The 23,777-nt window shown below is 42.4% G+C and overlaps 1 protein-coding gene across 22 annotated transcripts in view; it reads left to right on the plus strand.

Annotated features, from left to right (window-relative positions):
* Positions 1-23,777, plus strand: part of FBRSL1 (fibrosin like 1) — a 515,953-nt gene that overhangs the window by 329,603 nt on the left and 162,573 nt on the right. For all 22 annotated transcript variants that reach the window (XM_084538835.1, XM_084538855.1, XM_084538854.1 and 19 more), the window contains one exon: positions 12,213-12,242. In XM_084538835.1, the coding sequence (XP_084394961.1) occupies positions 12,213-12,242 (30 nt within the window). The remainder of the gene's footprint in view (positions 1-12,212; positions 12,243-23,777) is intronic.

Genomic DNA, 23,777 nt, shown 5'->3' on the forward strand with positions numbered 1-23,777 from the left:
GCGGGCTGTCACTGCTGCAGAAAGACTTTGACGTGATGGAGCTTGAATTCACAGATGACATCTATCCACACATCTAAGCCTTGTTGCAACATTAGTCCTGGAAGAAAAACACACATTAAAAGATTCTGTAGTGATAACAGAAAGGATAGATGTCCTCAAGCCTGTTGGGAAAGTTTCAGGACAGTTCAGCAAAGGATTCTTGTCTTGGTGTCTTTGGATGTGTACTGCCAGCCCTTGGCTTGATCTTTGGGGTTGCTGCTGGTCAAACTACCTTGCAGTCTGAAAGCAGAAATGAGGTAGCAGGCGCCTTCTTGTAAATCATTACACGTGCATCAATCAGTGACATTTTGAGAGCTGACAAGAACAAATGAGTAACTCGGGGGGGTTGGAAGAAAGGAGCAGATGTACTAATGTAATGGGGAGCCTTTACAATTTCACCTGAAATAGCAAACTTATATATTTTTAAATAGCTTAGTGTTTGTCATTCAGTGGTCCGAAGAACTATTTTCCATGTAATGGCATAGGCCTTGAAACTTCTCTATTTAGCTTTGTCATGACATAATTCTGTGAAAGTGAATAACCCTCTGTGATATTCTCTAATTGAATTAGCTTGCAGTCTCTGCTATATTCTTTAGATTATATTGAAGACACCGAAATGTACGCCCTGGGCAGTGGTTGTCCTTCGTTCCCAAGTATTACCTACTTAAGCATTTTTAAGATCTTAATGGAACAAAAGGGAAAAAAAAAAAAAAAAAAAAAAAAAAGCATTGTATTATTTTTAATGGCTGCTGCTGGAGATTTGCTAGCTCTTGGAAGTTTTGAGGTGTTGTATATTTTTTTTGGTTTGTTTTGGGGGGTTTCTTACTTCATGTTTTCTAAATCTTTTTTATTTCCATCTTGGTGAATTTCTTTGTTCCAGGGTAGCTTACCTCTGGGGATGAGGGGCATCCATCCTTCAAGGTTTATCCTAAAAGCAATGGTTGAAGTCTTCAAGCACATGCTCTGAGTTTCCTTGGAGGAATAGGTCTTCTGTAGATATCCCGTGTTGTGCTAAGTCCTTTGCCAAATCTGAATATTAATGTTCAATAATGCAGACATTAATGGTAAATATTGTAAGGGTTGTATTTTTTAGCCACAGCATAAACCCTGCTATGAGTTAAATAGCAGTGTAATTACTTAACATTAATTAATATATTCATTATATGTAAGTACTGTAAATCTTGTTCTTGACAGGAACTTCCTTCTTAATAGCTAAGGTGTTATAAACCAAAGCAGCTGATTCACACAAGCTTCCGAAACCCACTGAATTAAAAATGAACCACACTTCATTTTACTGGATTACCATATGTTGAGAACACAGTAGGTGTTCACAGTAGTTCTTTAGATTGTTTTCCAGGTCCAAAGCTACCGAGTAGTCTGCTAAAAATAATATTACATGTAGCATCATACGGATATGTTTCAAGATGTGTAACCTGTCACCTCAGCTTCACCACGTCTGAATTCAAACCGACTTCAGCAGACTCATCCTGACAGTTCCGAATAAATGGCTACAAGACAAGGTGGAGGTTTTCTTTCATACTTAAATGATGCCAGATTCTGGAATTCATCCCCACCTGTGAGTTTTCCTGTTAGAAATTTCTGGGAGGCCAACATTTGAGTGGAAAAATCTGTGTAATATTTTGAGAGAAACTTCCGAGCCATCGGGTGGATGTCTTCATGTGTTACCCAGTGTGTTCGTCTTTGCTACACCACTTGGACTTAGAGGGGGAAGTAAGGAGGAAGGAAGTTGACAGCATGGGAGAGAGCAAAAGTGTGTGTGTGTGTATATATGAAATTAAATGTATAAATGAAATATAGTAAACAGTCATGTGAATCAGCTGTTACAAATCACAGCAAGTTTCATAACCAAAAATCCATCACCCTCATTCCGGAGGGTGACTGTTATTAAGCAGGGTACTAAGGTATTAAGAAATGCTTTTCCTAGCGAGTTCCATGCTGAAATTTCCTTCAACCGCTTCCTGCATCTAATAAGGGTTCTGCACTGAGGGAAGACAGCCATGCATGTTCTCCACTAAATAAATATGTAAATGAAACTTCCAAACAGAGTTACATACCGTGCAGCCAGAGAGCTGAGAATAACTAAATGGTTTCCATTAGAGCAGGGGTACTTTAACAAATCCTGTTATTTTGTAGTGGCTGAGTACTTTTTGGTGACTCCATAATGACGTGGGCACGACATAGAAGTGGACTAGATTTGTAGTCCAAATAGAAGAAGAAAACTGATGTTTATAGTAAGTGGGAAATTACTAGACAGTTCATTATGGTTTAAGTGGCTTTTGGCTATATCCATATTAAGTCCTAAACTCCTTAATTTTAAAGAAGGTTTATAACCCCCCCCCTCCAAGCTGCAGCAGCCTCTCAGTATTGTAAATAATGGCTGTAAGCCACTTTTCTTCTATTGGGCATATCCTGTCTAGGCATCCTTACACTAAACAGAAGTAGAGTTTCTCCGTGCTGTTCATCACTGTGAATCCTCTCGCGGTTTCTGCTCTTCCCTGAACCACAGCAGCCGTGGCAGTGGGGTCCTGGTCACTCCAAGGCAGGAGGCTCATGGTAAAGGGGAGGCAGCAAGGCAAGAGGTCTTTTGCAAGAAAATGGGGTTAGTCATAGCTTAAAACTGTAGAATAGGAAAGTAATGGATGTTTCTCTATATCCTTGGTGAAAACCTATATACAGCACTGAAGCTGTAAGGTCTCTTGGTGTCTAATGAAAAGAACATGAGTGACAGCTTAGACAATGCCCGGGGAAGGGGAGAATGAAAGGAACTTGTGGGCGCTTCAGAAGAGGGACAAACTGCTTCTGTGTTCTTGTTGGAGTCTCCTCCATTTCACAAACTGGTAAAATGCAGTCGAGCCGTCCAACTTTGCAGGCGCTGACCTTTCAGTTACCCCAGCATGGTTGTGGGACTGCACCGCCAGACCTGTGTGGAGATGAGCTGAGAGATACGGGGGTGGAAAAGCTTCAGTTCATTATCTGCTTGGTACTTGCAAAGTCTGGGCTAATTTTTGCCCATAATTCACACACTTGTTGGTATAAATGTAGGTGTTGTAAGTGAAAATGACCTCGTGCATTGTGCAGTCTCTCTCTTCATAGGCCGTTATGGGCTGAAATGAACCATAGGATTGTATGCATGCGGCTGGCTGGCTGTGGGTTTCCCAAATCATCCATCCCACGGGTACCAAAATTCTCTAAGTGTGGATATAATGAGTCAATCACGATCAGTAAATTGACTTGAAGGCAGCTATATCAACCTACGATTAAATACTTAGAAAGAGCCCAAATAGAGAGAGAGATTATATATAGAAAGAGATATATAGTATGAACATAGATAGCTCTATTTTTTTCTAAGCATAGAATAGAAAGATGGATTCTGGAAAAGACATCCTTAAATCATTCAGAAATTATAGAAAATCATTGTACTGGTATATTAAGGTCTAAAGTAGTGGGTGAACATGATAAACCAGCCAGAAAGGCTCTCCTGAGTTGGAACAAGCGTTGCTGTGTAGATGGCATCAGAGGCAGACTTTCCTATTTTTAATCAATGTGTTTCTAATAAACACTTAATGTAGCAGCACGCAGCTGTATAGACTCCAGTAGATGTCTGCATTATGGAAAGATATTTCTACCTTTCTACTTTGGAGGCCGCAGTAGGGGAAACCTGGTGGCTCTCAGCCTTTCAAGATGGCTCTCTCACATGAACTAGGTTATTCTTAGGCCTGGCTTGAAAGCAGGTAACTGTAGATATTTCTTCACAGATCTGAGGGAATAATTTGTGATTACCCCCTTTATTTTTTTCCAAAAGTGCTTTCCATGTATAGGTGTAATAATAAAGAAACCATTTTCAGCATAAAAGACGTGCTTGTCAAACCACAGCAATGATTTTCCAGTTGCTGGCTTTTTTAGTTGTGCAGCCTTCTAATATTTCTGCTTGAATTCTTTCACGACAGAAGCAAATGAAAATTACACCGTGGTTTTTAGGTCTCTGTTCCCTGATTTTTGCTTGTCATGTCATGAACTTCTTCGAAGCAGTGAAATGGCAGCCCATCTCCCTGAGAGCTCCAGACAGATTTCTAAAGTTGTCTTGTTAACAGCTTGTCAGAAACCTACATTTCAGTCTCGCTGAGTTTATATCATGCAAAAAAAAAAAAAAAAAAAAAAAAAAAGTTGCTGGAAATTATGATTTTTACAGGTTCTGACATTTTTCTAAAGAACTGAAATGCTCTAGGCTGCTGTCTCCCTTAACAGGCTGTGCTGTTTTGGGTAATATTCTGCGTTGCATCAACTGAACATCAGAGCAACATTCAGTTTCTTCCCTTTAACATGTTCTTTGAATTATTTAAGGTGTTTTGATGTTGGCTAGAATTTGTAACAAAGTCCTCCAGCTTTTATCCTAAAAAATCAAAAAGGTTGAGATTTTTTCCTTTCCCTCCCTCCGTCTTCTTCCTCTTTCCCAGCCCCCTCGCCCCCCCACTTTTAATAGATCCTTGCCTGGATCATCAGGGGACTTTCTTTTATGTTGTACAGCATGAAATGACTTAGTCAGGGTCTTCCTGATTAATTTATGAGTGCTAAGGAAAAGGGAAGGGGGGGGAAAGCAGTCCTTGAGGGATTGACCCTAAGCTGCAGCAGATCAACTCAATTTTATGGAATGAAAAGAGACTTAAACAGTATTTTTAGCATCGGTTCTTCGGCCCTCAGAGGCAGGGAAGCTCCCCGTGTCGGGCAGGCTGAGGCAGGGCGAGAGGGCCCCACCTCTCCGGGCAGCTGATGGAGATGCGTTCGGCTCTTCGGAGGCACCGAGCACGTCTAGAGTTAAAGCTGTAGCAGATTGGTGGATTAATGTGCTCTGCCTCCAAGGGACAAATGCTCTTTTTTTTTTTTTCTTCTTCTTTTTTCCCTCCCCCTTGCTCCCTCCTTCCCTACCCTGGGCTTGCAGATGACAGCTGTTGGTCACTTAACAAAATGTCCTCTTGATTGCTGCTTCACAACAGGGGCCCCCTCAGACCAAACAGCACATAGCCCGTACAATGCATCACTGCCCCTCAAAATTAGTTATAGTGCTCAGGGCTATTCTCGGCTGCCATAGCTAATACTCTCTTGCTGTTCTTCTCCCTCCCCCTCTGCAGACAAAGGCTCAGCCTATACATCTGTAGTGCTCATAACCTCCCCCTTCCCCCAGCCAAATGCTGAGGAGAGAAAGGGAAAAAAATGTATAAAAAAAAATATAAAAAAAAAAATTGCTGCCCTGAGGCTCAATCTGTTTCTTACAGCTCTACCCCAGCACTTGGAAGCCCGAGCTGGTCTAGCCATAGGGAGGCCCTGACTCATTTCATCAAACTGTCAGGGAGGCAGTGGAGCTAAGAGGGCTCTGCTGCCTGGGGCAAGTTCAAGTCAACATTCGATTTCCGTCCTCCCCCCGGCCCCCGCCTCGCGCTTGGACACTTTCTGCGCTCTGGATCTCAACTTCTCCCCGAGCCGCAGCAGCTCACAGCTTCTTGCCAGGAGGAAGGACTTGTGGGACCTTATAAAGGACACAGTGGCAAAATTGCTGCAATAAATCAGTGGCCCTCTGACACTTGGCGGTAGCTTAATGTTTTGGCACTTTCTTTCCTGTGTATGCCTCAAGTCCCATTAGCAGGCTTTTCTGTCAGTCTGGCTCATGATAAAACTCTCTCTTCCTATCATCTTAAGCAAGCCCCTGCAGACATGAATCTGATGCCAGACTTAATAGGAAACAACACCCTCCCCCTGCACACACAAGCGCGCATCCATACGCGCTGCTGCTGCGAGCAGCTCCCGGCAGCTCACGGGAACTTAGCTCAGCAGACGGGGCCAGGGGGTAGGGCTCTCAAAAATACTCTCAATTTTACTTGTTCCTTTAAAAGAAGCATTAACAAACCAAGATTTAAGCCTGATGCTTCCCCAAGCCTCTTTATTAAAAGAAAACTCAGTAACTAAATATGGTTGGAAATAATAAGAGAGCAGTAAACATAGCCATCCTCTGGGACTGAGTGGGTGTGTAGGCTCCATAGTATCTACACAGTTCACATATTTTATGTAACTTTTGCATATATATTCTACCCTTCCAGTTTGCATTGTAATATTATAGACTGTATAATTAATATTTTGGGCTCCTTTCTGCTGGCATCTTCCCCACACAATGTTATTGGCAGGTAGACTGGTTAGGTTGCCTGTCCCTCCAGGCTGGAAACCATTTTTTTTCACAGGTCAGCTGAGATGTCTATCACTCTCCTTATAAGCATAATGTAAATAATAGCTGTAGGTATGTGTGTAAATAAAAACAAGTCTTTCTGTAAGCTGTTCAGGCAGGAAGGTGTAATTTCTGTGCTGTACAGTGGCTGGCACAATGGAGCCCCGCAGCCTTGAAGCCATGTGGGCACAACCCAGATCGTAAACCTCTGGGTTTGGGTGGAATAGGAGATACAGCATTCATGTAACTAAGCTGCGGTGAATTCTGCGCATTTCTCAAAAGTTTGGAGGGTGCGGCCCCATTTCAGAGTTTCTCTGCACCTGACGACATAACACTGAAATGCTGCCAATCTTGTTGCAGCCTTGCAAGACTTGGATTGTTTTTGTTTTTGTTTCTTAGAGCTCTAGTTCCTGGCATGATGCAGCTATGCGAGAATCTGATTTCATGTTAGTCAATGGAGTAGCTTTATTATGTGAAAAAAAAAACTGGCTGATCTGGAAGTTAAAATGTTGAGGGCAAACAAAAAAGACACAAAGGTTATTTTCATGGTTCCTAAACACATCAGAAAACAAGATCTGGAATCTGAATACAAACACCTTTACTACAGACCCTGCCACTTTCTGAACAAGTGCCTTCGGGAAGAGCCCTGTGCTCTGTGTGGAGGTGTCCCCAAACACAGAACCTAAATGCATCTCTAAATGCATCTTCTGCAGATGCTGTTTTTGTTGTTGTTGTTGTTGTTTGTTTGTTTGTTTTGTTTTGTTTTGTTTTGTTTTTAAATCTGTGCATAACTTATCCCAGGCCTGCTCCCCTGTTGTGCTCAGCAAATAAATAGCTAAAAACACACTAGAGCAGTGCTCGTCACCTGGATGCTGCGGTAGAGGCAGGGGTGACACTGCCAAACACCTCTGACTCTGGGTCCACCAGAAAGCCCCTGTTGGGGAGATCACAAATCTCTGTTGTACCTGTTGCTGTTACTTGGAGAGATCTGATTTATGCTGGTGTCACATGAACCATAGTGGGCAACTTTCCGTTTCTTATTTCAGCTGAAGCACATTTGGGATGAGTGCTGGGTTAGGGGTTTGGTTTTAGGTCACTGCAGGTGTGCTGCTGGTGGTACCTACGTTTCTGCAACGAGAAGAATCTTTTCCAAATACGCAGTTTCCTGTGTTTTACACTAGCAAGAAGTCCATCCCTTTTTTCCCGGTTGAGATGATTTGCACAAGCAAGTACTGGAATGCATTGTAACTCCGTGCCCAGTGGAAAAGTCATGATGGAGGAGGCCACAGGGTCTGGCCTGTGCGCATGGGAGCCCTGTCCCTAACTCCACAGGTCTTCTTTACAGCACACTGCGCCGATCCTACCCGAATTATATGTTGTTCCTGCTTAACTCTACCTCACAGGAGGCTTTTTTCTGACTTGAATCCGTCACTGCAAGAAATTGTTTCCAAAAAGCGGCACAATTAGGGGTCGGCTTTGCAAACATTCTTGGTGGCATTGAGAGGCAATTGGCACAACCCAGTGAATAATCCTTTTACAAGCCTTTATGAACCCGCCACAATGGCTGTTTACAGTTTCGCTTATAGACCAGGAGTGTTAACAGGCCTTTAGAAAAATCCAGGTAATTGAAGCTTTTGTCTTTCAATGAGCCCCCATAGCTGTCAACAGTTGCCATTCTCCACATTTTCTTTAACTTTTTGTTTTGACAAAGGCTTTTGTCCCTCCACAGCAGCTGCGTGGGAGGTGGGCCGTGGGGCCAGGCCGCATTCCTGTGGCAGCAGCCAGCGGCCTCGGCCGGGCCTCGGCTGGGCCTCGGGCCTCCCGCTCTTCAGCCCGGAGCGAGGCGTCTTTTAGAGACGCCCAGAAAATCCTCCGGGTCAAACTAAAGTTTCTCCTATGACTTCATTATTCATTTAAACTTCCTGGCCATACAAAACATGAGCAGCAGCCTCTCTTTGTTGACCCAGGGCTTGACTGGGGAGGGAGGTGGAGGCGAGGAGAGCGGAGAAGCGAGGGTGCAAAGATACTTCAGGCTGTTACCACAGAAACTGAACCAGCCCATTAAAATTTGCTCATGTTTTTTACCCCCCCGGAGAGATAGGGTCAACAGTGGTTCTGTTTTTCGCAGATCTCCCCGGGCGGGTTTGGTTTTGCTGTCGCTGTTTTTTCGGTGCCGTGCATGTTCAGCAGCCTGCGGGTTCCTGTTTCTCTGTGCCTATGTGGGAGCACATTTCTTCAAATTAAAAAGACGAAAATCTAAATGAATTGTGAAGCTTGTTTTTTTTCACCAAAGCTGGCTGTTTGTTTCCTTTAGGAGTCGGTGGGAGATTAATGTGAGTTGGTAGCTGTGAGCCTGGGCTTGTTGCAAGCTCTCCATTTCCCAGGACACTGTATGTTAAGCAGAAACCCAAATCTTATAAATACGTGTGCTAATTTCCCTCCCATGTTCTGTCGTCATATAGACTACTTAGTAGCTTTGGTTTAGTGTAAGACTTCATTCTTACATGGATTAAGATGTGGTATTTTGGTGGCTTAAAAACCATGCTGTAGGAATCTCTACGCCTGTTCTGGGGATGGTCTGTGCATGTATGGCAGCCTTCGCACACTGGGAGAGGGCAGCTGTTTCATAAGGTAAACAAGAAGTTATGCAACTTGCTGTCAAAAATACAGTTTTTAAAGCACCCGTCATGCAATCACAACCGCATGGGTGGGATCCATGTCTGCCCAGAGCTGTATTTGCATCCACAAGCCCCGCTGGCTTCTTCAATTGCAAGACTGTAGCATTGGTGATAAAGCTAAGGAAGATGTAAGCTAAAATGAAGCATAATTCTTCGTTGTCCTTTTCATTTTAAAAACAATTATGGAGTATTTTCAGATCCTGAATGGGGAAAAAATGTGTCCTCAGAGAGCAGATGTTTGCTTCATTCGTATGGCTGTTTATAAAATTTAGCATGTGGATTTGATGGTTCACTTGCTTTTTTGCAACTTTGCTTATCTACATGAGACAAAGTTGCATATTGGTACAAAGCAAAATTAGGCATCTAAATAAGGCAATTCTGCACCTTTTAGCAATGCAAACCATCTGTAATGGGTTTTTATACTCATTATAGACAGGAATTTTTGAGGCCAAATCTGTTTTCAAAAAGAATCTTCTCTTAAAAGCCAGAAAACCGCTGTTCATCCCTTTTTTTTAAATAACATAATTCAGTAGAAAGTATAGAGACAAATTTTGGTTAAAAAACAAAACAAAACAAAACAAAAAAACAGAGTCTAAAACTGTATTCTATTTGAAGAGTAATGGTTGCTAAGGTCCCCCCCAAGTTCTTTACATTTCCTCTCAAATATTTTTAAGCTGAATTTATTAAGGTATACACTGCTGCAGTTTTAGTAAAGATATAACCATGGCTCATAGGCAAAAGTGTTTTGATGATCATCTCTAGTGCTTACTGGTCAATGCATTTGAGTCGAATTGTTTTACTATTACTTTATCATTTTAAAGTCCCTGTAAGAATTAAAATTTGTGTGGATGTTACCTAAGCATAAAATTTTAAGCAACACAACTTGAAAGTACTTAATCATTTTGATGCCGTTTTTGCAATAGGTGTAATTCCATTGTAACATGCTTCAGTCTGAACTCTGCAAGTTTGAATCATCATCAAAATATTCTGCCTCTGACAGTGCGCAGGTGGAACGAGTGAAATGGTTAGAACGGCAGCTTAGGGTACTTCAGCTGAGATAAGGTTTAAAGAGTGAAATAATTCAGTCTTTGTGACCCACACAACTGTGCTAGTAGTATTTCGGGGGAACACACTCCCCACCAGCAGCCACCTGATTCTGCCCTGATTCAGCCCCTGGGTGGAGGTGAAAGGCTTCCCTTGACTCAGCTGGCATTTCTCGGAGTGTGTAAATAATAATAAGTGTAATGCTGTGACTGCATCTTCCTCCCCACCCCCCTTGTTTTTGATGAATGTGTTGCTTTGTCAGCATGAATTAGCGCTGTCTTGAACAAGCACAGATGCAGCAGGTACTGGGGCAACCTTTGCCCAGCAAGCCTGTTGTGGCATGTCTCGGTGGTGATGGACAATCAGTGTCTTGCCGGTCCTGGTGCTCTTCAGAGCAGACTTCTAGTTGTTCGTGCTCACAAGGCATGGCTTTGGGTGAGTCGCAGAGGGCTGCTGATGATGATGATCTATCAGGACTGATTTTACTTCTCTTTGAATGTCTGATTTATGAAACTGTGTTTCCTATAGTAATTTTCATAAAGCTTAGTGATGAAAATGAAAATCTCCAAAAAGACACAAACAGCTTACAGGAAAGTATTCGCTAAAGCATGGCTATCTGATCTTCTTGCCTCTGTGCACATAGTAATTGGCTAGGACTTAACACAGTATTCAGGCATTAGCACTGGTTATTCCCACAGGACTTGCCCACCACTGCCCCCCAGCCCCTGCAGAGCAGCGTCCTGCCTTCCTGTAATTTATTCCATTTTTGCTTCAGGCTCTTATTTTTCCAGAACGATGACATATGCAGTTAGATCTGCGAGCGTCATTCTAAACAGTTGGGTTTCTCTGTGAAAACTGCGCTGTGGATCAGGTGGGGCAGTGTAAAACATGGTTTCATTTTGAAAGAAAGAGAGTTCTGCTTAGTCAAGACTGTAGAAAAATGTCTTCTATAAACCACGTGTTTCTGCTGTAGTTAAATGGAAGTAGGGAGGCAACTGGAAATCTGAGAAGTCTTAGATGCAGAATCTCTGCGGGAGACCCCTCTGCTGTGTCACTGTCCTTCGTGTGCTTTTGTGTGTCAAAGAATTTAAGAGTAAAACATTCCTCAACTGTTTGGGGTCAATCCTTTCATGTGGCAGACAGAAGCAAAACAGATTAAATAGACGCTTAGAAATCTGCAGAAAAGTAAGAATGTCACAGCTGAAATTTCAGCTTTGTAACTTTTGGGTAAGAAGGCATTACAGGACAGATTCCACCTGCTCCGTGAGGAGCAGTAACTGGACAGAACGACCAAACAGATCTATTCCTTCCTTTGCACTAATGACACCAGAGCATGTGCGTCCCCATGGACCATTTCCACGGTTGTAGCTTGCCATCGCTGGCAAGCTGAGTCCTGCCTTGTTGAACGAGTGAGTTCAATAGGGTGCCACTGCTATGGAAACCCACTCATGCCGGCCCCATCAGCTGAAGGAGCAAATTCTCATTGGGCACAAAAGCTACAAAACACACTGACCACTTTCTGCCAGTGTAACAGACAAGAGATTTATTTTTGTTCTCAAATGTAAATCTTTCTCAGCTCCAGCCAGCGGGATGTGCATGTCCTGAACCATTCAGTGCTCAAGTTATCTTTCTGTCGCTTGTGCTGTGAAAATAGAGCATTTCATTTTCAGAGGCTGTGGGAGATTTCACTCTAAAACTCTTTAAGTAAACACTTTCTCCTGGGATTGTGATCTGATTCAAACTAAAAAATGTACCAGAATTTATGATGTATTTTAATTACTATTCTTGGTACCTCTCATTAAATTAGAAATTGATTGCCAGTTTCACAGTTTCCTTGTTAGATGACAAAGTGCTTATCAAGGTGAAGCAGTGCAAAACTGTTACTATATATTCCACAATTTGGGATGATAAAAAGGCATGCTTTTTGTTGTGGTGTTCATGTTACAGTTGTTATAATGCATAGCTGATTGTCTTTTTTGTTTAAAGTTCACTGTCACCCATTCAAGTATGAGTATACCATATTTTTGTGTAAAAAGACAGAAATTGGCTTTGGTTTATGCTAGCAATCTAAAAGGCATTACTGCAAACATCAAAAGTGTATGTTTCATTGAACTGAGAACATCATGAACAGCTATCTGAAAGATTTAAGCAGATGATGTAAAAGATGTCTATACATAAAGGTGTTTCACAGAATCTTTTTTTCTCTCTCTAACCCACAGTGTGACAGCGAGAGTGATGTTGACGATAAGGTAAGACTGAATTTTCTTCTTTCATGTGCTTTGCTAGCTTGGAAATTCCCTCACAGTCAAAATAAGAATGAATTTACAAATAATATTTTTCCTCCAGGCTTCGTGTCAGATTTAAAAATATTTATAATAGAATGAAAGAAGTATTGGATCAGATACTTTGTGGTCTTCACTAGCTTACAGAAAAGAAACTCTTGTTAACAGAACAGTCTTTCAATTAACGCGAGCAATTGGTGAGACCCAAGTCATAGCGTTAGTGTTAGTGCTGTTTCAGAGGAAGTCTCCTCTGATAACTTGTCAGGAGACTATATTTTATTTATAGCAACCTTTGAAGATGTCAGTTTTGTAATCAGTTTAGAAGGTGGGACAACCAGTACCTACCCTCAAAGGCAGCGTGGTATCTGTCAAGGAGTGTTTTGTCATGTTGTATGCATATTTATCACAGAGCAATGATTTTTCTGACCTTTTCTTTTGATACAGAGGTTGGCCATTGAAAGGTTGTAGTTGTATGGTTTTGTGTAGGGATTTCTTGTTTCACCTGTGGAAGGAAAATAGAGGAGTCCCATGACATAGCAACAGTTGCACCCTGCTTTTAAGCATCAAATGTATGAAAGACTTGAGTATCCCTTGCTGACTTTTGTTCTGGCAGATCAAACTTGGCAGTCTCAGGTTAGGTCTTCATCAAACTTTCATTATATTTTGGCTGTCCAGTCTCTTACATTCATTCATGAGAAGCTGTGGCACATGGGTTTCTACTAGATCAGCATTACAGAGCTAAAAACTGACTTCAGATAGCCCTTTCTCCTTGGCAGCACGCTTGGCTGCAGCCATCCATTGGAGGTTACCGTGAGTTCAAGAGTCTGCACTGAAAGCTGCTTCTGGTTAAGTTTTTTTTTTTTTTTAATATTGTTAGACCTTGGGAAGCATAAAAATTTCTTGATCTTCTTTTAGAAATACCATCAGATACCCAGTATCCCTGGAATATGCAAAAGTGTGTTTGAGGTGAAAGCTTGATTGAAGAGGAACGTCTAAATTTTATACATTGAACGAAAGACACCATGCATATTTTATATTATGCATGTGCATGTATGTATAAAGTCACTCCCTGTGACCACCACCCAAGTTCTGTTTCCCACAAAGTTACCAGCCAGCAAATCTGCTGGCTGAGGTGGTGAGGGTGAAAAATGATTCCCTAAAAGCTTAGATACCATGGGGTTAAAACATTTCTTAGACTGCCCAATCAAAGAAAGTAAAAGCAATCACTTAGAAAACTGTTTAAAGATCTGCCAGTCAAACCTCAGATGAAGTTGTAAGTGACATGTAGTTTTATTATACAGCTATGCTATTAATGATTATCTAAATTACACTGGTAGACCCAGCTAGCAGCATTACATCTGAGACTGACATTTGTTAGATTAGGTTTGACTTCACCTTGTAGAGAAGAAATTGAAATCTGAACAACATTGATTAGCTTTCAGAATGTGGGATCTGAGGTTACCTTCAGAGGAAGCTGCATTGTGTTTGGCTGGTAACTTACTGTCCTTTACAGCAAATGAAAGGCTATTATAGTGTTTCTTACCATTAATACGGCATTTCTTTACATATCTGTAACAGTAATATGACCTTCTAGGCTCCTGTATTTCTCAGGTACCTTTCTCTTAAGGTGACTCCACCTTAACAGTAACATTTCTTTTCTTCGTAAGGAGAGCAGCACAAGATCATCATCTTTCTATCTCTGCCTGATCTGTAGAGACATGAGACACGACACAGGTTCTATTAAGAAGGTCTCTGGAATTAAGTAGGGTTCCTTTTCTTGTCAGCAAAGATGTGTGCACGTGCATGTAAACTCACCAAAGCTGAAGTGAAGAGACTTCAAACCTTTCAGGGGGATAATGTAAATGTGACATTGCCTTCCCGCTGGGGAGCACAAGGGCAGCCTGGCTCTCTGTGCTGGTACCTGACGTACTATACTCTCCTGGAAAGTCATTCAGTATTTGTCTAAAACTTAACCTGGCTGATGCAACAAGGAGCTCTAAAAATACTGGCATGAATGTCCCAAGGGATTATACTGAAGAGTGTTTTTCCCCCCTTCTATTTGTTGGCAGAATTGTATCTTCTCTACTGCTGCCTGGCTATTACAGCCAGATGGAGCATTGGACATACTGTCTGGCCCTGCATCAGGCTTCCCAAATTACATGACGGGTCGGCTTCATACCACACTGCTACAGAACAGTCCTGCTCTGCTGCTTGGTCAGCAAGAAGCAGCTTTTTCTAGGTACACCTACACGCACCGACACTAATGAAGGGCAGGGCAGAAATTACTAATGTGCTTTTGATTTGCATAACACTTTTTGTTAGTCATAAACAGCGGATCACTGTTGTCTGTGCATAACTCAGGAGGAAAAATGACAAAGAAGTTCATATACAAGTACAGACTGAGTCAGTGATAGAGCTAGAAGTAGAACTGAAATTTTCCACCTCCCACATCTCTCTCCCCACCATGCTGCTAATTATCCACTATTTATTTATTTCATAGCTATATGGGCTATTGAGCTCTTAATGTTTTAAAACACAGACTTTAGAGCAAAATTAAGGCCTTACCTTCACTGCACTGAAAAATATAAACACACTGGTGATGTTTTTTTCCATTATGCAGTGTTGTGCAGGACTCCAGGGGAGAAGAGTAATTGAGCATAGTCAGTCATAGGTACAGTATATCAGAACGGAGGAGTCATTACTTTAGTGCAAGGTACAGTTTCAGAGTAGATTGTGAGAAGGTTTCCAAACAGTGCACTGCTGTTTTTAATAATCAGAGAACAGGAGCTCAAGGCTGGGGACTTGTCCATCCCGTCTACTTTCTGAGAACTGTCTCTGCCCAGGTATACTTTTCATTTCTGCATCACTGCTGAGATCTCAAAGGAAGTAAGTGGGGTGATACTTTCTCACACCTATCATTATGTCACCACACTCTTCTCAAAGAACTGTTCAAAATACCCAAACTAATAAACCGAGCTGTCCAGCCATTTAACCAAGCGAGAAACTTAGCAAATCGTGCGTTCCCAGAGATGGAAATGCAAATCCTGTTTCTTTTACTGTATGTTCATTGAAGGACATAGCAGTTGCAGAGTCCAAAACTAAGAGAATTGCAGGGTAGTTTGTCAAAGATGTGGAAATGATATTGTGCTTTTTGTGAGGGAGGAGGGAGAGAAAGGGAGTCAGTCTGATAATCGTATTACACTATCTCTGCACTGTGCAATAGCTGCGATGCGAGGCTCACGGTCCATAAACATTGTTACTGAAAATATATACTTCCTTTAATAGCAACAACAGCATTAACAGATAGCAATTACCCTTCATTTTCAGGAACTATAAAGTCTCCATTAATTCAAGATTTATGTAGTTATAGCATTTAGCACAGGAATAACACCACAGAGAATTGGTTTATACACATGTAATGAGAGAGCTTATGGCATACTTTAGTGAACATTAACATAATAGAGTAATATAAACCATCAACAGTTCCACTTATTGTCTCTTACCTGCTTTAGCATCACTATGAAAAGTGGCTAGCAGCTTGGTAATGGGCTCTGTTAAATGGTGTTCTGCAGAAAGCCAAAAGTCAACTTGTGTAAAACAAGGGAATGAGTAATCTCTGCTCGTTACTCCAAAATGTAGTTCTCATTTTTTAATAACAGTGTTCAAGATTGCATTAAAAAAGATGGTTTCTTTCAAAGTAATGCAGTGTTCGTGTTCTTTCAATCTTGGACTTCTGTCTGCAGCATGTGAAATTGTGGGTTGTCAGCTTAATTGCATGGCCCCAGAGTGTAAGTGAGCTCTCCAAATCAGGGGTTAGATATCAGGCTTTCCTTTATTTAATGTGGTGCTAAGTAAGATGTACAAAAAATGACACTGTATTTCTAAGTTGAATCGGTATTTTCTGTACATTTGTTATGTAGTTTGTGTTTGTTTCAGCTATATCAAGCAAGACTGGCAATGCCATATCTGAGGCGAAAGCAAAAACTTTTGAAGTCAGGTTTCTAAAACAGTGCTTCTATGCTGCTTTTTCCAACAGCACAGTGAGTTTATCGGGCCTTGCTTAGGGCGATCTGAATTCGGCCCTGCCATGCTGCTGTTTGCTGTGCTAATTTCTGAGGCCCAGTAGGTGCCCAGAAGCGTGCAGGAGCTCATGGGCAGGTGAGATTTAGCACTTAATGCCTGGGAGGAGAGCACATGGCAGGGCCATGGGCTGGGTTCCCATCTTGCTCCGTGCCGTATGGATGCGGAGCAGCTCGTGGATCAAGCATGAGATCAGAAGCTGTGAAGGGACTTCAGATAAATGGGGGTACAGCATTAAGAGCTGCACTGTGTCAGTATGTCAGCAGCCCCGTTGTTGTCCGGCCTTTGTTTTGTAGGTGTTGAGGTAACGGGGTAGGTTTTAGGAGGCATTTGACAAGGAAAATCAGGTACATTTCTGGCTGTGAATGGGAGGTTATTCTCTGTAGCAAAAGGCGTAGAGGTGCGTAGTAGGGAGGTGGTAATTTGAGTTTTATAAGTGGGTGATCATGTGTGGCCAGTTAGAGATGAGGGTTGATGTTTTTACTGAGTGTCAGTGTTGGGAAGTAGAGGTAAGCTGTGAAGGAGCCAAAACATAAAAACCAAAAGTTCGCAATATGGGAAGTGGAAGCTGTGTAAGGAGCAAAGCCACAGACAAGGAAAATGATCGTAGTGGCAGCTTTCTCCGTGGGTGCAAGGACACGGTTACATCTGCCATCACCAGAAGGATAAAATGGTAAATGTACAGTGAGGTGCTGAGAGCTTGACCAAGAGTGTATTCGTGTGGATGAGCAGAAGATGCTCGCTGTAAAGAAAACAGATACACAGGACTTAACCACAGCTTGGATGTTAAGATGTGGAGAGTGATGCAAGTCAAACAGAGTGCTGAGAACTATGGGCTTGAGTGAGAGGTAGAAGCGATAAGAGTGGAAGCAACGAGGAGAGCAAACTGTGTGGGTGAAATTATCAGTTCTTTTTCAGCTGTGTTGACCTTGAAGGGGTGTCTACAAACCCAGAGGAAAATCATAGTTTAGGCAGCAGGAGAAAGGGATGTAATCACAATGAGAGATCTAGTAGTTCCTCTACCAGAAGTGGATTCTGTGTCTGTGTTTGTGTATGAGATTACCCAGAATAAGATAAAAGCCCCATGACACCAGATTAAAGATTGTTTTAACGATGCTCAAAATAGCAGGAGCAGAAACAGAGGCAGGAGCAGAGAGGAGAAGAGATGCTGAGGCCCAGGGAGGGAAATGCTGTGTCAGGTAGCTGGTGGTCAAGGAAGGTGAGATTCGGGAAGACACTGTGAGCAACTCTGGAAGTCCAGCATGGGAGGAGAAGCCAAGCAGCACAGTGTTCCCAAAGAGCCAACGTTAACCCAAATTTGTGTGTTTTGTTGCATCTTTGCACTCTCCTGCTGTACAGCCTCCTTTGTCAATGCATCAGTGCAAGATCAGCGCGTTGTCCTGTGGGGCTGGAATAAGCCTCGGTCCCTGGATGCCCCAGTGCCACTCATTTGAAGTCCACAGGGACTATTATGAATAGCACTGCTGCTGAAGGCTGCTTTCTCCTCACTCCTCACAGTTTATCTAGCAATGGAAGAAGTGGGTTCCGCCTGATAACTCTCATAAATGTCTTGTTTCCACAAGACTGGAAATTTGGCTGTAAGTTCAGTTCCCACTTCAAGTAATCAGTTATTTGCTATTTTTGAAGCTTACTCAGGCCAGGGTTGTCCTTCCCTCCCCACTCATTTTTTTGGGTCCATCATTAGATTGTCCCTTTCTCCGAGAAATGAAGCCTGGTACTTCTCCAGCAACCCCAATTCTTACTGGTTGCAGTAGAGATAAAACACGGAATGGAACCGAGGGCTGTCACATGGCAGCATTTGTTCTTCTGTTAGCATTACACTTCAAGCTATGACAGTTTTCAGCTGTGACTAATAACTAGAAATCTTCATTTGCCAGTTACTTCCCAGCTGGGTTTTCACACAGTATTTAAGTGGTTATTTTCCTGTAGTATGCTCTTGCTTACACAGAGCGTTGTCGTTGCGGAAGCATGTACTTTGGCTGTGTTGCTGGCTTAGCAGCTTGCAGCAATGTAATATATACACGTGTGCATGCACATTGATACGCAGAATCTGTGTTTCTTCTAAAACTTAATTCTTACAGACTGAAAACCGAGTGATGCGGCGTGAAAACCAGTTAGAAACCTGACTCTTATAAAATAAGAGCTGGGTAAAGGCTGTCAGTTCTCTTAACTGAAGAAAGTCTCTGAGAGACAAGCCTCACGCCGTTATTAAAAACAGATCTGCTTTTTATAGAATACCAAAATAATGCGTCTAAAATAACCTTGTAGCCCTTGAAAGATTTGGGTGCTATAAACCAGAAATGTAACGTCGCTGTCATTGCAGGAAGACAGAAATTCACAGCTCCGTGAATTTACTTTGTAGTTCTCCATGAACAGATTTACCAGCAAAATGGCATCTTGCAGGCCCACTGCATAGCCAGCTCGCTCAGTCACTGCTTGGGATGTTCCGCCTGGAGGAGAGACTTGGCTTCCGTGGGCTTCTGTCATTCCACCCACCCTGTGCACAGAGTGAACAGAAGGGCTTCCACCTAAACGCAGGGCAATTGAGGTAGGCCAGGTTAAGGGGTGCTTCAAATTGTCCTTCCCAACAAGAGCGTCTGGAACTCCAGTAGGAAGCTGTAGTAACAATGGCCCTTCTTGACCTTGGTATTCCTAGAATTTAAGTAAAGCAAGAATGTAACTGAAAAAACTAACCAGACTCAAAGCTTCGGCACCAGTGTTCTCCCCTCCTACTGAGATTTTGTTTTTCCTTTATCCGGACAAAAACTCAAATTTTAAGTGCATTGGTCTGTATGTAACAAGCTGAGTCATCAGGGGCTGCGGTGTCCATATTATTCTTGAAAATGTAGAATTTTCTTTTTCACAGCAAACAATGAGAAGGGCCTTGTAGTTTGCTGACAGAAGTCCGTCATTAACTCACATAAAAGGACTTGAGAGATCGTATGGAGAGCTCTTGGGCAAGGCAGGATAATACCAGTTCTGTTGCTGGCAGTCAACATTTCCCAGCTCTCTGGGTTTTCTATTGTTTAACATCTCCCAGTTCAGTTCCCCATCCATGAGCATTTTCTTATCTTACTGGGGACCTTGTGAAGACACTTCTAAGATCTGAGGCAACAGGGAAGAGAGCAATCTTGAACAGCTGTCTGCCCACATCAAGAAGCCCCATTACAGCAAAGCCATGAATTCAAAGGGCTAACTGTGCAATGGCAGTAACTCCTTGGAAGATGATGAGGTATTCTGGTGATTAGCATAACATAGTAGGCAGCAGATAGGAATTGGCATTATAATTGAACGATTTAATTAACCGTAAAGATGCCAAGAAGATGAGAAGATTTTGGAGGATGCATACACCAGTAGCTGCAATTGCAGTCCCTCATTTGGCATGCAGGTTCTCATAACTGTTTCCAAAATCATTTTACCAGATTAAATAAAACAGAAGAGCTTAGCAGGCAGCACTGGGTGCCCTATGCAAACATAAAGGGTGAAACTCATGGATGGCCCAAGAGTCAGCTTTGGGTTTTGTAGCTTTCCAACAGTTCCTGCTTCTGGGTCCAATTTGCAATAAAATCCAAACCAGTTTTTGCTACGGGAGGTCTCCAGGTGTGTAAGAGGAAACAACATTTGGATCAGTAAGTAGTAAAGACTAGAAGTAACATTTGCCTAACCTTGCTTGGGAATTCACCTTTACTTAAAGCACGATGATTGAAATGGGTATTCGTTCACCCAGGTGAGTCTCCCAGTGCTTATCAGATGTTGTTTTAACTTACCAGCTGCTTATCAGCTGCTGCTTGTGTCTGAGAGCTCTGTAAGGAGCTTGCCATGGCACCCTGCCTCAGGGGAGATGTTGGAGCTGGCACCGCCCTGCCTTTGCTGTACACCCTCATGGGCAGGAATCCCTAAGAAATAGAGCCCTGGTTTTCCACAGACACCAACCAGAGTGAGGTACTCTTAAACAGAGAAACAGAGAAAACTCAGAGCCAGAGAGATTAAAATAAGTGTTTGTAAATAAGTCTCAGAGCAGTACATAGCACACATTACCTGCAAACATGTTAATTTTCCTTCATCACAAAGCTCCAGCTAGAACATCCCTCCTGATGCCATCTTAGGGACTGTTAATTTCTCTGTAAGTCCTGTAAAGGCTGTGTAATTCCTGTTAGGGATTTATACTTTTTAACATTTCTTGACAGCCTTTAATACCAAGTTCTACCTAGCTGCATTTTTCATGAGAAGGAAGGTGTTCTCCTTGGCAAATGGTTCACATTCAATTTTGTAATGCCTGAAAATTCAATCTGAAAGCTTCACTTGATTTCTTTTTTGCCTTTTAAACAGTCTTCCGTAGTTTCTGCATTTTGATGGTTTTCCTCTAATTTTGTATGATATCTGGATGATTATTTGAAGAAAGCGGTTTTATGTTTTAAAGCTGTGCGTACTTTCAGAGCAGAGCAGCGGCTAAATGAAGCTTTTATGAGTTCGTGTCTGCCAAAGACAAAATGATGAGTCCCGGCAGGATGAGTGCAGGTTAAGGCCGAGGCCGTTGTGCGCTCCCATCCGCGCTGTGCCTGGAGTGCCACAAGCTCCAGCAGTTCTGCTTGGCCGTACGCACCGATGCGGTTCTCCACTCTTCAGTGGGTTGGATGGAAATATGTCAAACATGCACAAAAGGCTTGGTTTCCAAAGCGCACAGCCTGACTTACCGCTTCTATTTCCTTGGCCTTTCCCACACCTGTGTCAAAATTAGTTGGAGATCTTTGCCTAAATCTTTGGCAGCAGCTGACTTAATTTGTGGTTTACTACTCCTGACAGTTTATTGGGGAAGCAAAGCGCGCCTTCATCTCCAATAATAAACAGCCCACCCGCCGACACTTTGACAGACTTAATGGTTTTTTATACAAAAATGGACAGACTTAATGTTTCGACTGTAGCGATCATCTGTCCTGATCTCCTTAATGAAATTAGATTAAGTGCACCTGGGAAAATGCTGAGACGGCACATTGCCTTCATCACCTTCCTTAATTTAAAACCAATTTGCGGGGAAAATATCCTCTGAAGCTGAGGGAGGCAGAGAGAAGGGGGAGGGAAGGGGATTTTAAAATCTATCTGGATAGCTACTGGCAGTTTTAATTCCTTTCCCTGCTGGCAATGTGAAATATTAACAGCCTTAAGAACCGCGAGTTTAAAGACTTGCTAACCTTTTTGCCTTTCTTAGGGGGAAAAGGAACAAAACAAAACACGACCTTTACTATCAGGATCACATACGGCGACAAAGTCCAGTATAGGCTGGGGCTCCTAGGTTGGGCTGAGAGACCTGGCTGAGATCTGAAAGTTTCCTCTTCCAGGAGCTAGGCTGTGTTTTATGAGATGTATTGTAACCTCTGGATGTTGGGGGTGCTTCCTGTCTGCCGCTACCTTGATAGTGATTTAGGTGTGCAGAAAAATAGTAATCTGCCCACGTAGCTGTGAAACCAGCTGCAATGTGTACAATATAATGTGACCTGAAAATGATTACAAATGTTCCTTGGGCTCATTCTGAAGACAGTGAGAAACATATCTTTTTAATTAAAAATAAAACCTAAAGAACAACCACGAGCTTTTCTTCCCATGAAGGATGATTCCTTTTCTCTCACTCTGACTGCACTGATTGAAAATGCACCGGCGGTTAGCTCAAGGTCTTCCACTGGTGAGCTGGTCAGAGAGCAGAGTAGTCTGCAATAGGCTGGAAAGTCTCTTTATAGCAGAGAGTTAAATGTTTACTGCCTTTGTCATTTGGACTATTAAAGTCCAAGCTCAACAGCGCAGTTGATTTATCCATCTCCTGTCTCAGATTTCAGTGGTGCTGGAACAGTGTTCATGCTAGAGGTGGGCAGTTTCTGCTACTTACTCGGAGATGCTTTTCTTCACTTGCTCAGCTTTGTTCTTCACAGAAGCTTTCATAGTACAGGTTCTGCAGAGATGCCCACCTTGTGCCTGGCCACTTCAGAAACCCATACCAGGATTGCAAGTCCCACACAACTCAGTGCTCTAGAAATGTCTTGCAGCTGGCTTGGGTTTTGTTGGGGCAATCACCGCACAATCACTCATATTTCCTTCAGCTATTAGAGATCATCACTCTGAATTTCAGTCCTGGTAACCTTGGAAGAAAACATCAGTCAAAATAACTACGCTGAAAATCCCTGCTAAGTGACCAATTTTCAAAAGTACTCCTCACCCTAATCGAAGTTACCCTTATCTGTGGATGCTCAGTGCATCCCAAAATCCATTCAGCAGTCTTCATCCACTTGACTGGTCCTATCCCTGGGCCTCCTTGTGCAAGTGGGAGCTTGCATGAGTAGCCCAATTGCTGTCAATGAATAATTTAAATGATTTAAGCCTCAGACATGCTGGTTAATAATGAGAGAAATCAGCCCCATATGTCCTTGTCCATAAATACTAGAGGATGGGGACAAGTCACTTTTAAATGGGATTCATTTATTTTTAAATGGAATCATGATAAGTGTTTTAAAGGTAATCAAGCATGTGTAGCTGTCCTGAATATTATAAATATAAAAGAACTTTAGTCTAAATTCGAAAGGGATCCCATTCATATACAAAGAGAGTTAAAGGTATCATCAGAGGATAAAGTGCAGAGTAACCTTTGATACCTGACAAAGGTTTTAAGGTGTCTCTTCTTTTTATGAATTTCCACAAAGATGGCTGAAGTGACTGTGTGTGTTATAGTTGTGAGCATGTTTTATCCAAAATCTGTTAGGAAATAGAATAAACATCATTATCAGCATTTTCCATCGAAGAAACCGGGACTCAGGGACTCAGTGACTTACCTGTGGTTCTGCAGTGGGTTGGTCAGAAATGCCGTGGGACACAAATTCAGTCTTCTCATTCAGTTCTGTGCTCTAACCCCTCTCCGTGCGAGTCTGGATGGCAGGCTGTGCTGTCTCAGCCCAAGCTAGCCCTTGGATGTTTGCCTTCTACACCCTAGCTGTCTCTGCCGGTGATAGATGGTTCCTGAAAAAATAATTAACTTTAGCTGAGCTGGAATATGTTTTGGGTTTGCTTTGTGAACAAGTCGTAAGGCTTTTACATGTTACTTTGAAAGTCATCGTCTTTCTGAGGCATTAGAGCCTGTTTTCGTAACTTCATCAGAGAAATGTCTTTTAAGGTGGTGGCGCATCAAGATGTTTTGGGGTTGGCTCTTTCCTTTGAACTCCTAACACACAGAGATCATTTGTGCAACTGCAACAAATTAAAAGGTGGCTCCAGAGAGGGAGAGCAAGGTTGGAAGAAGTCGCAGCTTCTCAGTGCACATGTCTGTGTTTAGTCAAAACAATGTTCTGAGTTATCTTCGGCCTTTTGAAGTCTTTGTGACTCTGGCTTTGTTTCTGCTTCATACATCATCGCCAACAGCCA

The sequence above is a fragment of the Aythya ferina genome, assembly GCF_964211825.1.
Source record: "Aythya ferina genome assembly, chromosome: 17".
In the NCBI taxonomy this organism is placed as follows: Eukaryota; Metazoa; Chordata; class Aves; order Anseriformes; family Anatidae; genus Aythya; species Aythya ferina.